Source organism: Pyrus communis, chromosome 11 (assembly GCF_041283825.1).
Source record: "Pyrus communis isolate YQ-2024b chromosome 11, ASM4128382v1, whole genome shotgun sequence".
In the NCBI taxonomy this organism is placed as follows: Eukaryota; Viridiplantae; Streptophyta; class Magnoliopsida; order Rosales; family Rosaceae; genus Pyrus; species Pyrus communis.
Window position 1 is genome coordinate 4,667,511 of NC_142575.1, and position 18,530 is coordinate 4,686,040.

Consider the following 18,530-nt stretch of genomic DNA (forward strand, 5'->3'; position numbering starts at 1 on the left):
TCTAGTTTTGTATCTGCTCTCTGTTTTCGTTAATGGTACTTGAAGGTCAAAACCTAAAAAAGAGAATTAAAGCACATATGAGCAGAATAGTACCACAACAATGGATTAAGATTATTTCCCCTCTAAATTTCCTACCAATCCTCTCATAAATTGTTATTATTAAGTCACGTTAATTTTTTGTGTTGACTTACAAACAAAGGAAAATGAAATGAGGGAAGGGGAGGGGATTTGAAAGGAAGAGAATCTTACTCCCACAACAATCTATTATATCCAAAGTGAATGGAGGGGCCTCATGTGGCTGGGCGTAGAGCCGAGATGAAGTTCTAACCATCCGTCAGAGAAAAAAGAACGAATGGAACTTGTAGGCTCAATAAGACATTGTCCCATTGTTACTTTATGGTCGAATTAATTAAAAAGTAGGAAGAATTTGTGAGTTTAGAGAGAGAATCTCTCTTGCAACTGAGGACATCACATAACAACTATCTAAGATTGATAATATAGTATTTTAGTACATGGCAATTATCTATGCCATATGCAATGCCACTAGAATAATACAAGGGTTTTTATCACAAATGGTCTCTGAAATTAACCCTTACCATCAACATGGTCCTTGAAATTGAAAATCAATGAATGTAGTCCTTGAAAATAGGTGTCGCAAATCAAAGTGGTCATTTCGTCACAATTTTGTTAAAAGCTCCGTTAAGTGCTTATGTAACACATAAATGGGCCCCATTAGATTTACTAATTTTTATCACAAATGGTCTGTAAAATTAACCCACACCATCAACATGGTCCCTGAAATTGACCTACACTATCAAGATGGTCCCTGAAATTGAAAATCGATCAATGTAGTCCTTGAAAATAGATGTTGCAATTCAATATGATCCTTCTACCACAATTTTGTAAATTTTTTTGTTATATGCTGATGTGTATTTAATAATTAATTAAAATAGTTGTCTAAATATATTTTTGCACAATGAAATTTTTTTTCTTATAGTAGGGCCTACTTCAAATAGAGATCCCTTCCATAAATTCTCAAATGCACAAGACTTAACCAAGGCCTAAGAGGGGGCGAGGAAATAGTTTTCAACCAATAATAGACGCACCTTGGGTATAACCTCATTATCTCAAGGCAGACCTCCATGTTCTTTGCATCACCAGACCACTAAGGAAGCGCCAAACAAGCTCTCCAATATTAAGAATGTGAGGATGTTGATCGCCTAAATGTTAATAGTGATGTCCTAGAAGTTGTTGCCAATCGGCGAAGCCGTCACCAAATGTGATCTCGATCCAGGTTCAATCCAGTGAAATGTGTCAAAGTGTGTAAATATGGGTATATTGAGATTTTTTTTATATAGAATACAGAGCGAATGAGATAGAGAAATGTGAATTGGGATTGGAGGTGATTGCAGGACTGGGTTTTTCTGTTGACAACTTTTTTTTATTAACTGTGACATCCCGTCCCGGGGTTATTAGAATGCACGTGTGAAATTACAATTTTGCCCCTAGTGCGTTTTTCGTCACGTTTTGGTTATTTTGTGTGTTGTGGCATGTCCTTGGGCCACACACACACCCCCACACCTGCACCAACTTCTGTCTCTCTCTCTGTGAGTTCCCCGAGCCCTATTCCCTTTCTTCCTCTTTGAAAACGTACGGACAAACCCCAAAACCCCTCAAACCTTAACAGATCGAGGAAACCAAGTACACCATCAAGTTCGTGAAGCTGAGAGGAGTCTAGTGGTACCATTTTCAGGTAAAGACTTTGACGTTTTCACGTCGATTTTATAAGCTCCGTTTTAGTCACTGTTCATGCAAGATTAATCTAGTTAGTTTTTGAACTTTTGAAGCTTGTAGTTGTGTTGGTGAGGTCCCAAGGAGCCTCGGAGTGCTTCGTTGGACAAATTTGGACGTCGGGATCGTCCTGTTCTAAGTTGGCCGGTTTTGGAGAGTTTGCACATGTATAATCTAGTGAGTTTTAGGCCTTAAATTGTGTATGGTTATGTTCTACTAGTTTAGGGCTTTAATTTGGTGCAAGAAACGTGAAGAATGGTGGAAAAATGAGCGAGAAAACCCAAGTTGCAGGTTTTCCCAGTTTCCGGCGCCGGCGACGTCGCCGGAGATTGAACGAAGAAGGTGATGGAATATTCCGTCAATTCTGACGGAATATTCCTGACGCCGTTAACGGTATCCGGTTAATTCTAACGGAATATTCCAAATTTTAACGGAATATTCCTGACGGCGTCAATTGACGCCGTCAGTGTGCATGGCACGTGGCCGCGCGTGGGGGGCGCGTAGGTCCGTGCCTATTTCGGCGCGTGAGGGGTCCAAAAATTATTTTAAAAATATAGTTGTGATCCTGAGGTTGTGTAGAGCACGTTGATATATTCATTTGTCCAATTTGAGCAATGTATGAGGAGTTATTACGAGGAGTTGGTTATGTGCTTTAAAGTTAACGTTTTTATAGCTTTTTCGCATATAGGTGACACGTACCCCGAGGACGAGCGTGCACACGCGAGGCAGGGGGGCTACGACCCTTCTACATACCAGTGAGTGGGCTTTTGGTTTTCCGTATATACCTATATACTATATTTTCCCAGAACTCGAATAAATGTTTATTCATTATGCCATGCATTACATTATCGTTTTTCGTGCATCGTTGGGTACGTTGTTAGTTGCATATATTTATACATATGCATATTGGGTGCTGTGGACGCACAGGTAAGTGCCAGGTAAGCGTTGTGCATGTTTATGTTTCAGTAATGGTTTGAGATAGTTAGAGAGCTCATAACCTGCACCCCCGGTGTTAGTGCTCCCGCCCGTGGCCAGGGCACAGTCCTTCACGTGATGTTCACCTCCCGCACCTTATGCTCACCTTGGACTCAAGGTAGGTGCACATGCCTGTCGTACAGACCACTTTAGGTGGTTCCGACTCGTAGGTGACCCGCGATTATTCGCCCAGTCTTCACGTGATCGTAGCACTTAATTACACTCAGGCATGTCGTACAGACCACTTTGGGTGGTTCCGACTCGTGGGCAGGTTTAGATATTGAGATTGAGATTTGAGCTCTAGATGCAGCCGTACAGGTCACGTTAGGTGACTCCGGTTGCCAGATTACATGATATTGATATGTTTATCCCTGGGCACTTGCATATCGTTATGAGATTTCGGCATGGCATATTATAGAACACGATTGATATACCTTTGAGCATATTTGGCATATGTATTATGTGTATATATTTTCTGGGAAGTATACAGGTTTTACGGCGAGGGGTTAGAAAATATTTTATTAAATGGTTTTCGAAAGCTTTGTTTTTGCCCACTCACACTTTTGTTTTGCGCCCCTCCAGGTTCTAGTTGGGTAGCAGTTCCGGTGGTTTCCCAGAGGGCTTGTTCGGCACTTCTGACAGACACCTATCATTGTAGGGTCACCTTCGGGTGAACTATTGTCGCATATTTTTTCTTTTGGACTGCTGTTGTCTGGCTCTGAATTTGTGACTCACACGCTAGCACTTATTTGGTACTTTGTATGCTAGTTTAGTTTTTAATTATTCATACTTATATTATTACTTTATTAGCTTCCGCACGTGCACATGGCTACGTCACCTTAGTGTGACGGCCAGCACGCTCCGATCCCGGTCGGGGTGTGTCATTAACTATTAAATTATTAAGCCTATTTGTAATTTTTTTTATAAATTTAATTAGACTTGTATGACCCATTTATCTATCATATCAGCATATATATAATTTTTCACAAAATTGTGACGGAATGACTACATAGATTTGAGACACTTGCTAGACTATATTGATCACTTTTTAATTTTAGGGACCATTTTGATGTTGTGGGTCAATTTCAATGATCATTTTAATGTCTCGGGTCAATTTCAATGACCATTTGTAAGAAAAAATGACTTATGGGGTCTATTTATGTGCCATAACAACACTTAACAGAATTATGACAGAATTACCACATTGATTTGCGACACCTATTTTCAGGGACTACATTAATTGACTTTCAATTTCAATGACCATCTTGATGGTAAGGGTCAATTTTAGAAACCATTTGTGATAAAAACTCATAATACAATGGTTGTAAGATAATTTTTCTCGTGTTTGCGAAAGAGAGGGAGAGCCAGATGGGAGGCTATTTTGCCATGCTCAAGTTCTTACTAAGTTCTTTAGTAAGATGAATGCTAGCTATCTTCTTCTTTTATCTTTCCCTACTTGTCTTTTCCACTCAACCGTTGCCACATAAACTCCAGTATTACATAAAAGTTAAAACTCAATATCTAATGTGTTGATAATCTAATTCTTTAAACAACAATGGAGTTCACATGGCAACGAATGAGTGAGAAATGCAAATAGAGAAAGATAAGAGGAAAATGTAAGTATTTATTTCATTAGTAATATAAGTGTACGTTTACTGGTAGTTGCATCGAGATCGTTTTGAAAAAATATCTTACTTAGATTAGTTCATTAAATTTGAATCAAACTTATTAAACTGAAACGATATCAGTAATTATATTTGCGTCGGTAGCACTATATTATCACCAAACGTTGTACATGGAGACTAGAGTAGAGTGTGTGAAACAGCTAATGGCAAAAAAATAATACACATGATTACAACTTTTGAACGAGAAAAGGAAGCCGCGGCCTGCTTCTGTCTGGCAATGGCTTGGCTACCTTATCTGGTAATCAAGGGAGGAGATCGACATCAACACCGTTAACTTTTAAAAGTCAGCATCTTCAGATGCACTCTTGACAGCCATCATCTGTGAACGTCAACTTTTAATATGGTAGTATTATTAGCATGCAAAGTTTTTGTGTGTATTGAAAGGAGGGAGGATCCTCGCTGAATTCTCTTTTGTGAGAATTTCGGAGATCCTTCAATTACATTTATTTATCGTACATCGTGTGATTAGTTTTTGTCAGGTATTATTTATATTTAATTTTAAATAAAAAAATTCATAATGATTTCTAATCGCATGATGTACGATGAACGGATGTGATTGGAGGATCGGGCAATGATCCTACTGGTATTGAAAGCATATTTTATATATATATATGTATGTATGTATGTATGTATGTATATTATTTTACGTGTTATATGATAAACGACATTATAAAGATATATATTTTGTTATTTTGAGGAGTTTTGAATTCTGGGCGTGGCTCACTTATGTCCACCATTTCCCCCACCTTACAACTTTTAAAATATATTAATATAAAACAAACACACGTTGCTACAAGTTAAGTAACGTTATGTGGTGGTGTTACGGTTACACCAAGAAGTATGAGCTCGTTTGGATGTACTTTTAAAATTACTAAAACGTTTTTGGTAAAAATATTTTTACAACCAATTCTTAGTAAAAACGCAAGTAAATTCTAAAAAAAACACTTAAAGTGCTTCATGGAAGAAGCACTCAATTGGTGCTTTTTGCAGAAAGCACTTTAAGTGCCTTTGGAACCAAAAATTATTTTCTCTAAAAATGCTTTCAGTTATTTTAAAAGCACATCCAAACGAGCCATATACCGGTTTGGCATTATTCAACCTATAAATACAGCAATATTGGTTCGTTCATCCTTCTGGTGTATGATTATCAGAGTCAACCAGGGAGAGAAAAAGAGAGATGGGATTTGGAGGTACTCGGTTGTGCGTATGTCTCTTGCTTGCCTTCGCTGTAATTTCTTCTGCTCAGAACACCGTTCTATTCTCAGGTATGGATATATGTTTCTCTCTCTACCTATATCTTCTTCAACCACTTGTTCGCGTAAAACTTGCCTCCAACGAGTCGATTTTCATACCCTCTCTCTGTGCATCGTTCTCCATTGATCACGTGAAGAACGAGGGATATGAAACGCGTTGCAGGCAAGTCTTTCTTCTACGGTCCTTCAACTGATGCATAGAAACAATCATCTCCAAAGGCATTGAATTGCTCTCCTTTTCCAATCTTGTTCTTGGAACACAATGAGTTCTTTAAAAAGTAAAAACTACAGCAATCGATAGAGTTGCTTAGTTTGAAATTGGAAAATTATTATGTTGGAAATTAATTCTATAATACTGTGTATATTTTGTCTCGTTACGATATATACAATGAACCTTAATATATACTAATTAATATTATTAAGAATATAAATCTAGGAATTAATTATTCATTGATCAGCACCGTCTGGTATCCGTTGCCTGCGTTTTGGAATCAATTGGGTTGGGGGGGTGTGGAAATGTGTGCAACACCAGCTGGGATTGGCATTCATACTCTCATCTCATGCATCCATATTTTATATATATATACATATATATATATATACATATATATATTATGTTTTGTCTCTTTTATATACGAATGATTTGTATATTTGCTAGTTGTGCTTATGGACACTAGTATTCACACACCAATTGAGACTTTGTGGGCCCACTCTATAATGTATTTTAACGATTTGAATTGTTTATTTTTTGAAATATCATTTATTGATTATTTTTGCAAAAAAATAAACAAATTCAAAACCATTAAGACATTCATTAGTAGTGAAGTAAATGGTAATTAAGGATAAAAATGTAATTACACCTAGCTACAAGAGATAGTACTTAGAGGTTAAGGAATCTTGGTTAGTTTTGGAGGTTTCTTTTCTGTTAGCTATGATAGCTTTTGTATAAATATTCAAAATGTAATGATATTCATTTTATCAATGGAAAAATACTTTTCCTAATCTGGTATTAACCGCCTATAGTCTCACGACACCTCTTCGATCCAATTTTCCCGCTTCTTTCTGCACCGCCTAATCTTCTTCATCTTCTCCAATCAATCGATCGATTTCTTGAACTTGATCGTGATTTCTTCATCCACCTATAGCTATGGTGACCTTTGCATCTCCTTCTTTGGAATCGGATTCTCCTGTTTATCCGTTTCCTAATGTAATTCCCAACCCTAATTCTGCAATGTCTTCTTCCATTACAATCCAAAATATTGGATCCATGGTTCCAATCAAGCTCACTACTACAAATTATCTGACATGGAGTGCTTTGTTTGCTTCGATCTTCCGTCGTTACAATCTTACTAGTCTCATTGATGAAACTATGGCGGTGCCGCCCAAATTTCTTCTTGATTTGTTAGGGAATCAGACTGCAACTCTCAATCCAGCCTATGTCACTTGGTTTGAGAATGATCAAAACATTCTTATCTGGATTAATTCAACTCTTTCTGAATCTCTAATTCTTTACACGGTTGGCGTGACTTCTGCTCGAGAACTTTGGGTGAAATTGGAATCGCAACTTGCAACTACATCTCAATCTCACATTCACAAGCTTCGATCTCGTCATCACAGTCTTGTTAAAGGTGAATCAACTGTTGCTCAATATCTCCAGCAAATTAAAGAAATCGTAGATGCACTTGCAAGTGTTGGTGTTCCAATTGAAGATTCAGAACTAATCTTAGTCACTCTTCATAGATTGCCTCCCAAATTTGACTTTTGTGGATGCTATTCAGTTTTGTATTAGATCCACAACTATTGATGAATTAGATTTAACTCAATAATCGGAAGAAAATCATTTCAGCTACATCTTTTCAGGCGTATAATTCTTCTGCTGGTATTCTTTCTTTGCCTGCAAACCTTAATCCTCAAGCTTTTGTTGCTCAACATGTTCCTGATTTCAAGAATCAAGGTCGCAATGTGGAACGCAATTATCAGAATACCAATTGTGGCAATTATCAGACTCGTGAAAACTACAGATTCAACAATGACAGGAATAGCTATTCTTGAAACACCACTCAAAAATTCAATTGCGGAGCTCACAACAATTACTCTTCCAACAGAAAGATCTCTTGTCATATTTGTCGTCAACTAGATCATGAAGCTTGTGACTGTCCTCATAGTATAGATCAAAATTACCATGGCAAATCTTCTCATTCTATTATGATTGCCAGCACTTCTAATTCTACACCTACCTGGATTGTAGACTTCGGTGCAAGCTCGCATATGACAAATTCTTATGCAAATCTTCAGAATCCAGAAGTATACAATGGGCCTGAGCAAGTGTATATTGGAGATGGCAAAGGTTTGCCTATTCTCCACTCTGGATGATCTTTCTTCGGGGATGCTGTTTTTTAAAGGTCCAGTTCAACATGGATTCTATCCTTTTCACTCAGCATCATCTCCTGCTACTTCTCATCAAGCATTCACTGCATCTGTCAAAGCTCCAAGGCATTTCTGGCATCAAAGATTGAACCACCCTTCTGTTAAGATCATAAATAAGTTGGCATCTCAATCATGTATTTCTGTTTTTGATGGTTCAAATAAGACTTTTTGCTCAGATTGTCCACTAGGGAAATGTTTTAAACTTCATTTTTCTAGTACTACTTGTACTACAAGTAAGCTTTTAGAACTTATCCATACGGATGTGTGGGGATCATCACCTACAGTTTCTCACCATGGTTTTAGGTATTATGTCATTTTCATAGATGACTATACACGATATTGTTGGTTCTATCCCTTAAAGTGTAAATCTGATGTACTTTCCACTTTTATGCAATGGAAATTACTTGTTGAATTCTCTGAGTACAAAAATTACTGCACTAAGGTTTGATTCTGGTGGAGAATTTGTTAGTATTGCCTTCTCTAAATTCTTAGCTACCCATGGAATTCAACATCAGCTTACTTGTCCTCACACCTCAAAGCAAAATGGGTGTACAGAACGTAAGCACATGCATATAGTTGAGACTGCTCGGACTCTTTTGATAACATCTAAGGTGCCTCATTATTATTGGGTTAAGGCTTTTGCTACATTAGTTTATCTTATCAACAGATTACCAACTATTTCCAGATCTTCTCTTTAGCAGTCTCTCTTCAAGAAAGTACCAGACTATAAGTCACTCAAGGTCTTTGGTTGCAGTTGTTTCCCTTGGTTAAAGTCGTACACATCTTCAAAATTGGATCTTAAAGGCAAGGCATGTGATCTTCAATGAGTTGACTTTTCCATTTTATACCTTGCACCCTTCACCATCAAATCCTGTTACCTCCCCATTATACCAATCTCTCATTCTATCATCCCTCACTTTTACTACTTTTCCTCCTCATACCGTATCTACATCAGATCTAGTAACCACATCAGCTCCATCAAATCTTACAACCTCATCAAGCCTTCTATCCACATCCAATTCTGTACCCACATCAAATCCCTCAAATCTTGCAACCTTATCAGTTTCTGCAATTCCATTACATCTTACTTTTTCACAATCTACCTCTCATATCAACATCCACCCAATGCAGATAAGATCCAAGTCTGGAATTTTCAAACACAAAGCCTTAACTGCAACTAAGCCTATTCATCCTCATTTCGTAGTTGATTATGTACCTACAACCTACTTACAAGCTTCTAAACACTCTCATTGGCACACAGCAATGCAAGATAAGTTTAATGCTCTTCTAAAACTGGTACTTGGTCTTTTGTACCTTCTTCCTCTTCTCACAATCTTGTGGGATGTAAGTCGGTTTTTCGGATCAAAAGGAAACTAGACGACTCTATTGACAGGTATAAAGCCCGTTTGGTTGCTAAAGGGTTTCACCAATAAGAAAGCCTTGACTATACTAAAACCTTTAGTCCAGTGGCCAAACTTGTGACCATTAGACTTATTCTAACTCTTGCAGCACAATATGATTGGTTCTTAAACCAATTAGATGTAGTAATGCCTTCCTACATGACACACTTACTTACTGAATCAGTGATTATGCAACAACCACCTGGCTTTGAAGATCCATCAAAACCAACTCATGTTTGTCAACTTCACAGATCACTCTATGGTTTAAAACAGGCTCCTCGAGCTTGGTATGACAAGCTTCATAATGCTTTGTATTCTCTTGGGTTCACAGGTTCTCAAAGTGATCATTCTCCATTTGTGAAGAGATCTCCCACTTTGGTATGCATCCTAGTCTATGTGGATGACATATTGGTAATTGGTCCATCCCTTGCAGCATGTCAAGAAGTTATAACACAACTCAGTGTTCTTTTCCCCATTAAGGATCTTGGTGCTCTTCAATACTTTCTTGGCATTGAAGTCAAAAGATCATCATCAGGTTTCTTTATATCTCAAACAAAGTACATTTTGGATCTCTTGACAAAAGAAAAAAAATGAAAGGGGCTAAACCTTGCAGCACTCCTCTAAGTACAACCAAGCTTGATCACTCATCTCATCTACTTGAAAATGCTTCTGAATACCGATCTTTAGTTGGAGCTCTTCAATATTTAACCTGGACATGACCTGATCTTAGTTTTGCAGTCAATTTGGTTTGTCAGTTCATGCACAGTCCTAGAGTTTCACATATGCAAGCAGTTAAACGCATCCTCAAATATCTCAAGGGTTCCCTTGATCTTGGTTTATGGTTCTCCAAGTGTTCCAAAGCTCCATCTATTCAAGCATTTTCATACGCCGATTGGGTAGGATATTATTTGGATAGAAGATCCACTAGTGGTTACTGCATATTTTTTGGCAACTCACTAATTAGATGGAGTGCTAAAAAGTAACCCACTGTTGCTAGATCATCAACAGAAGCTGAATATCGATCTCTTGCAAATGAAGCTGCTGAAATCACTTGGCTATGCAAATTGCTTGCTGATATTGCTTATCCTCTGCCTTGTTCTCCATAGTTATGGTGTGATAATGTCTTTGCCATATCTTTAGCAAAGAATCCTATTTTCCATGCTCGGACCAAGCATGTTGAAATCGATTATCATTACATTCGTGAAAAGGTTATGGCAAACCAAGTATCTGTGCATTTTGTTTGTGCACATGATCAAGATATTTGCACCAAGTCTCTATCCAAGCCCATGTTCTTGCTTCTGAGAGACAAACTTCAACTGAGAGTTCCACAGTTTTGTTTAAGGGGGGATATTAAGGATAAAAATGTAATTACACCTACAAGAGATAATACTTAGAGGTTAAGGAATCTTATTAGTTAGTTTGGAGGTTTTCTTTTCTGTTAGCTGTGACAGCTTTTGTATAAATACCCAGAAGTGTAATGTTATTCATTTTATCGATGGAAAAATACTTTTCCTAGTAAATGGTTTAGGTTCAACAAAAAAACTTAAACGCTTAATCCAAAGCTCATATTGTTTCAGATTTGGATGGTTTTTGGTAGACATGATATTTGAGAAAATATCTAAAAGATAAACGGTTTAGATCGTTAAAATACATTACAAAATGAGTCATACAAAATAGTGCGTAAAAAATTATTTACAAAAAGTTGTGTTACGGATATGTTTCCTGTATAATCCTTGTATTCGTCAAGAAGGTGTAGATTTATCGGTGTAATGTAGTAAACATTAATTGCTGGAGGCTGATTTTTTTCTTTTCTTTGTTGGTGTGCTTGGTTACCGTACTATAGATGATGAGGTGGTAATGGCAATGGAGATGGAGGGTAGGTCTTTGAGGGTGACGACAAACGACTACGACGACCCAACTGCAAATCGTGGGCATGATCCCTCCGCCTTCGCCTCCTCAAGGGTCAAGTCTGGCGGCGGAGGTGGCCGAAAAGGCTAAAGCTAATAGACCAATACATTGCTCAATTCTTGATTCAGAAAGGCTTATGTAATGCTTCATATATAACATGTTTTAATTGCTTTTTTAATTGGCGTAACCTAATTGTTGTATTAAAAAAAAATGGTATTCAAGATCTTTGCTATATTAATAAATAAGTGATGATGCAAGCTTTCATGGTCTTTGCCATATTTTTTTGATACCATTGTCGGCTCGGAAGAAGCGTAGTGGATACAGCAACGGTTTAGATAAGTAAGGAGTAAATTGTAGCAATAGTCCCTCAACTTTAATCAAATTGGAGCAATGGTTAAAAATCCATTACCATTGGTCCCTCAACATATCAAAATGTGTACAAAATAAGTTATGTTAGAATGATCATTTATACAATTAGGGTCTCTCAACTCATCAAAGAGTGTAATTATGGTCATTTTCGTCAACTACGTCAAAAATTTTGTCAAAACAAGTTATGTTGGAAGGATCATTGCTACAATTGGATTAAAATTAAGGAACTATTTCTCCAGTTGAATTAAAGTTGAGGGACCAATGGTAATAGATTTTTAGTTGAGGGACCATTGCTCCAATTGAGTTCAAATTAAAGGACCATAGCTACAATTTACTCGATAAGTAAGCATGCATAAGCCGAATATCGCTCTCTTTCCCATCTCGATTACCTTTTTGTTGGCGTAGGTGCACCGTATTTTGGCGCAACGGGGTGCCTGCCACCGTTGGCATGAATCCTACTACCGGGTGATGCTGGCGGCATGGAGGCGAGACCAAACTGATGTGGCAATGATGATGTGGCGACGGTGAGTGCTGTCATGGTTAAGGATTGGATTCAATGGATGGTTGATTGTGGCAGTGGCGATTCAACATATGCCTCCCGGTTTCGAACTAAAGGGTTACAGAATTTGTTCTTGCTGTTTATACTTTATAGGACATATATTGTGTCTGTTTATATGAATACTAATGTGATTTAGTTTCCTTTTGGATTCTTGAACTGCAGCATTGTCGTCACGTCGTATTATCGTCCTGCTGTGTTAGTAGAGGTTCTTTACAAGTACGTAAAGTTCCAACTCGAAACTCTACTGAAATTTGGTCACATTGCAGTTCAATTGGCAATATAACCACCATCTTCGGCTATTGCTTGATATGAAGCATAAACTGGCATCACCATTTCCCTTGGGTTGGAAGTTTTGAACAAATGAAAACATGCAATACATTTCCAAAACACCTCCATAAACTCAAGAAAATTGAAATGCACATTCAAATTCCATTTTCATCCGAGGCAGTTCTGGTATGCAGAGCGTAACTAGAGCCGGTACATGATCAGGTACACAAAAAAATATACTCATACACTCAATATGAAAAACTAAATCCAGGAACAATTATACTTTGAGTAGATACGGACACTGTATTCCGTGAAATGAAACTATATTATCATGCTTAATAGAGTCAAAATCTGTTTTAACCCAATCGATGCCGATCTCAGATAACATGCAGAATCAGATTGTCGTTCAAAACCTATCAGCAAAACATTCTATTGGTGTCTCTACTCTGTATAACAGTGATGGGTAACAAATTTATTAAAACTTCGAAGCCTTTGAACCTACCAAGCAAGTATGCAAGCCAGTGTGCAAGCTTGAAACTCCAACCGCAAGCATTTGGGCTTTCCAAACCCAGCTAGTAGACTAAGACCGTAACTCTGAGTCTGTGATTCTTGAACTACCCAACTTACTCGCAATGGCATCTCTTAGTTCAAGCTCGCCCGGAAATCTTCCCTCCTTCAGCTTAGAGAAAACCTGCAACATACAAGAGAACATAAGCTAACACTCAATCATATGGCCAAAGGAGAAAAAAGGACTTAAGGAAATAGGAATGGTAATCTAGCTCCCAGAAAACATATGGCCAAAGAAAAAAGGGTTTGCTCACCAATTCATCGTTGAGGTAAACTTCGAAAGCACCAGTGCCTTGGAGGAAGGACTGCAATGCATTGCCAAGAAGCAAAGTGGATGCAATGGTACCAAATCTATTTGCACGCAGAGAATAATACCAAGCAGGAGGTGTCGCAAACCCCAACATCGGAAAAATATGCTCGCCTGCCATTACAATCCCAAAAACTACAACTTGAGCAACCGGAACCAGCTTGCTGACCACACGCTTTGGAAGGGGCGGAGGATAGTTCGAAAGATCAACATGGATTCCAGGAAAAGCGGCCTCCAACATCTTCGTCATTGTTACTGCACTCCCCCTACCAAATGCCAATTCTTTCGATAAGTAAATATAGTCCAATCCCAAGGATCCAATCTAACATGTTCAGAGCAAAACAAGTAGAAAACCACATCCTTATCGGAACACTAATTGGGAGCTAACAGATAAAATCATGAGCATTTTACGGCTTAACTGAGCCCAATAACACTTCAATTTCTATTGAATAACTGTTCAAATTGATCTTCTATCATACCACATCACAATTCGAAATAAAATTAAAAATCCAATTCAATAAATCACAAAAAGAAGTAAGAGAAATACTTGTAAGAGCAAGAAGTGCAGAAGCTAATTTTGACCGTGCTGCCGACGCCGATTGCCCCAAAACCGCTTGGTTTCTGAAATCCGATAAAAACCAAAGAAACACAGAGGGAAATTATAATACGAAGAAAATATGGAATCAATTGCAATAAATTATGGAAAGTGAAGAGGAATTCAGAGTGAAATACCTGTGAGGGGAAGTCTAAGGTTTCTTTGGCGACTGGAGGAGGCTGGTGTTGGAGGTGGGGATGGTGGTGGTGAGGAGGCTTGTGGGGCGGAGGTGGGGGCGGAGTAAAGAGGTTTAGGAGGTCGGTGCAGAAGAGGAAGAGTGGTAGCCCTAGCAGAACAAGCTGTGCTCGGTCCATTGCTGCAGTCTACAGAAAGTGTGTAGAGAGAGAGAGAGTTGGAGACGAAGATGGTTCTGTTTAGCCTTCTTTGATCGACTCAACTGGTAGGTAGGGATAATATTATTTGGGCCTTTGGAGAATTTGGGCTCATTTCCTCTTGCGTAACTTAAATACATTTGGGCTTCTTGGCCCATAACTAGCACATTGATGGTCAATTATGTCTCGACCATCTAACAAAATTAGGAATATAAATTAGGAATTTTAAGTTTTAACAAAAAAAATTTGGTACTGTTCATTTTAATGAAAAATCATATTTTTATATTAAAAAGTCAATCTTGCTACTATTCACTTTACCTTTTATTTTTTCATTTTCGTTAAAACTCAAAGTTTTCAAGCTTCTTTTCATTAGTTTTCCATATAAATTAGTCCCCTTGTGGGATCCTTCAATATTAATTTTGTCAAATCCAATGGTTGAAAAGAAGATCGAACGACTGAAATTTAAATTCCATGGTCAAACAATAAAAAACAAATTTAATGTGTGTATAAAAGTTTGGTTGGTTAGTGTATATTGAAGTTTGGTTGGTTCAACGGTTGGCTGACGTGATTTGTTCAGTTTTAAAAATTTTGTCATAAATTAAACTTAGGTTAAACATTCACTGAAATTAAGATAATATAACTCAAAGGTACATAAAAAAATCCTTACTGAAAAAATAATAGGGTTAAAATCTTTCCGCAATAATTAATATATCTTAAGTCATGAAATTTAGGTTCGAAAAATTGGTGACATTCACGGTTCACAAAGCTATATTCTGGATTTTAGTGATTTAAATATTTGGGTTTGAGCTTAATTTAATATGCGTATTAACTAATTTGTCCAAACTTAAATTTGCGTGATAATACGTGATTAGATGTTGATACACGTCGCCACCAAGCAATGTTTAGCAAAACTTAATACGACTGCTAATAACTTCCAACACTTCCCTCTTTGCTCTTTGGCGCCTGCTCCTCTCTTACCGCGGTACGGCGGGGAAGGTGAAAAATCTTTTGCAATGACGTCATCATCGTCGTCCTTCGTCTCGTCGGCGCTAGACTCAATCTGCACCTCGCTCGCTGACATCTGCGCCGATCACTACCGCCACTCACCCTTCGACCTCCCCCGCCGCTTCCCCGGCTTTGCTGAACGCCTCCAGCTGTCACTCACCCACCTGACCCGCGCCACGTCATCGTTCGACTCCCTCCCTCCCTCCGCACCGCCCTCAAGGGCATCTCCGTCGACCTCGCCTCCGCACTCGAAACTCTGTCGTTCTACAGAACCAAGGGCAAAATCTCCGTCCTCATCAACTGCCTCTCCCTCCGCGACCGCACAGTCGCCATATCTGGCTGGCTCGCCCTCCTCGACGCCCTATTCAGGACCTCAACTTGCTCTCTCCAGAGGCATGAAGCAAGCTTACTTCACAGTGAGTGGTGACGTCACTTCAGTTCATCTTTGATTCGAATCTTTGAATACGAATTTTGAATATTTAGGATTTTGAATCGGATTTTAGGTTACGGAGAAGCAAGAACGAGTTCATCACACTCTGATCGAAGACCAGCAAAGCAGTGGAGAGCGCGATAATCATGGACTTAGCCCGAGCGCTGGGGATCGACACTGAGAATCACGAGTAGCTCTCCAAGCAGATCAGGCTTCTCAAAACGACGTCGCAGGGTCCAATTTGGCGTCGGAACGGCGGGTTCTGTTGTCGTTGGAGAGGATTCTGGACAACTGGGCCGTGCGGCAGCCCAGTATCTCGGCTTGGAAGACGGGAATGGAGTTCGAAGAAGACGTTCATATTCAACCGTTTAAGAACTTTCTCTGTCCGCTGACGAAGGAGGTGATGCGGGACCCGGTAGTGCTCCAGTCGTCGCAGACGTACGAGCGGACCGTCATTAATTACTGGTTCGAGCGGTGTTTGGAAGACTGGCGTGACCTGACTTGTCCGGTCACGGGTCAAGTTCTCAGGTAGCTGAAGGTGAAGCCGAATATTGGATTGGCCGGAGCTATTGAGGAGTGGGTCAATAGGAATGTTGAGATTGTGGTGAAAAGCATCTGAGCAAAGTGCCTCCGGTGGTGGATTGTGTGGAGGAAGTGCTGGATAATGTGTACAACATCTGGGAGGAGTATCCGAATTGTCGTATAGAGTTAGGAATGGTGGCATTCTTGTTCTTGTTGTTAAGATGCTCAGGAACAGTTCCAAGAGTATTGGGACATATTTGAGGAGCAAAGCTCTAATGGATTTGCTTAGCATGGCCAAGGATGAAGAAAGCAAGGTGGGTTTATCACTTTATCACGGTTTTATTTGGGTTTTTTGTCAAGTTATACTCTTCATGCTGAATTTTTTGTATTTTTCAATCAAGTTACACTCTGCATGCTGAAGCTTTTGCTCTGTGTGGAAAATTTGAAGTTTGAAATTGCAGTTTCTTTTGATAGTGTAGAACTTCCATTTCTTTTCCGCAGTATGGTACGTTGATATTTGTTTCTAGTTGGCCCTTGCGGGTGTCTCAGATGTTGACTAATTTCTGATAGAATGTGTCAAACCTTTTTAGAAAATCATGCTACAAGAGGGTATCACTAGATTGACCATACAGTCTTACCAGGAGCTCAGAGAAAGAGAGTGAGTATGCTGTGAAACTGTTCCTTGAGTTCTCTAGTGACGAAGCTTGTTGCATTAAAAGAGCATCCGAGAAAGGCTCACTGGTTCTTCTCTTCAGTATGGCAGGAAACCTCGAGTATCCTGGTTTATCCAAATTGGCTGAGGTACTAAAGCAGATGGAGAAGGTGGAGGATAAGGTTCAGTATTTGGCTGCGGCCGGGAGATTTGAACCATTGCTTACTCGACTTTGTGAAGGTTTGTCTTGTACTAACTTTTGTTTTTCAATCTGAAAATCATTACCTTGTCATGGATTACATTTGGAAATTCAATTTTGCAAGTTTTCAGTACAAAGTAAATGGAATAAGAAAACAGGAGAGCTGGAAGGATCCACCTTTTTTTAAACTACGGATTGGGGTGTATGGTGTGATTTTATTTTCGCATGTTAGTATGGAATCTAAATTTTTTTTGGCAACAGGTTCCGACGGTGCCAAAATTGAAATGGCATCTTTGGTGGGAAGTATGACCTTGACAAATAGCAGCACGGCACAAACAGCCAGGCAAAGTGCTGAAAATACTGTTTGAGATGCTATCTAATCCAGAAGGAAGAGCAGCAAGCATTTAAGCATTGTACAACTTTTCATGTCTAAATGACAATGCAATCATCCTCGTTGATTCTGCTGTACTTCCCGCTCTTACAGATATCCTTTTTATAAACCAGCATACTTTACCGGAACTCAAAGAATTGGCTGCAGCAACTATTGCAAATATAGTGTCAAATTCAGGGTACTGGGAATTGGCATATGCTGACAAGGAAGGGCATTCCATGCAGTCAGAATCATTCATTTATAGTCTTTTGGGATCTTTACCACTTGCATCTCCTCAATGTCAAATTTCTATTCTCCACATCCTATAGGAATTGCGTCCCCCCAGGCATAACGTAAGTTTTATGTCCCCTCCTTAACTAGTTGTAACTTCTTTTTTCTGATTCAACAAAATTTTTCTCATATCTGTTACTAAGTACCTTATATAAACACTAGTCTCTCAAAATGCCGGCTTTTAGTTAAGTTAAACACTGGCCTCTCATATCACTTGTACCGAATATTGTTTTGTCTTTTATTTTAGTTTAATTTGTCACTTATATTGGTAGGCTGATAACCTTTAATGCTATAACACAACAATCAATTGGGTTTGAAGATGTTGCCAATCAATTGATTAGAAGTTTGTTGGTGATTGTGTTGGCAAGTTCATGTGAAAGTTTAGGCATGTTGATTAATCATCTTGTCTTATCTCTGTCTCTAAACCTAAACTCTTACTCATGCCTAACTGCCTAACTCATACCTAACTGATTTGACATTTCGATCAACTTTTCTACATTCTGTTCATCAAGATCCTAAACTGCCACCTGACGAAGTCCCCGTGAAAACAACATGCGACAAATTCATCATAGCTGCAGAAAACGACACCAAATTGTTGGAACTTGCTCCACCTTCTTCAAGCTTAC

General features: G+C 38.8%; 2 protein-coding genes and 1 pseudogene across 3 annotated transcripts; 2 read left to right on the plus strand and 1 right to left on the minus strand.

Moving 5' to 3' along the window:
- The first annotated feature begins 5,574 nt into the window (after positions 1 to 5,574).
- Positions 5,575 to 11,696, plus strand: LOC137741628 (protein PSY3-like). The gene is made up of 2 exons (XM_068481324.2): positions 5,575 to 5,716; positions 11,375 to 11,696. Exons 1-2 carry the CDS (start codon positions 5,629 to 5,631, stop codon positions 11,527 to 11,529), a joined length of 243 nt encoding a protein of 80 aa, XP_068337425.1. The 5' UTR covers positions 5,575 to 5,628; the 3' UTR covers positions 11,530 to 11,696.
- A 1,244-nt stretch (positions 11,697 to 12,940) lies between these two features.
- LOC137741580 (selT-like protein) lies at positions 12,941 to 15,269 on the minus strand. Its single transcript, XM_068481274.2, has 4 exons — positions 14,241 to 15,269; positions 14,056 to 14,129; positions 13,456 to 13,774; positions 12,941 to 13,325 (listed from the first exon to the last, which is right to left on the minus strand). The coding sequence occupies exons 1-4, from the start codon at positions 14,415 to 14,417 to the stop codon at positions 13,215 to 13,217; spliced, it is 681 nt and encodes a 226-aa protein (XP_068337375.2). The 5' UTR covers positions 14,418 to 15,269; the 3' UTR covers positions 12,941 to 13,214.
- Positions 15,270 to 15,291: 22 nt separating this feature from the next.
- On the plus strand, positions 15,292 to 18,033 carry LOC137743170 (U-box domain-containing protein 24-like; annotated as a pseudogene). Its single transcript, XR_015953165.1, has 4 exons — positions 15,292 to 15,856; positions 15,944 to 16,706; positions 16,983 to 17,284; positions 17,505 to 18,033. The product of XR_015953165.1 is annotated as a U-box domain-containing protein 24-like (transcript).
- The last annotated feature ends 497 nt before the right edge of the window (positions 18,034 to 18,530 follow it).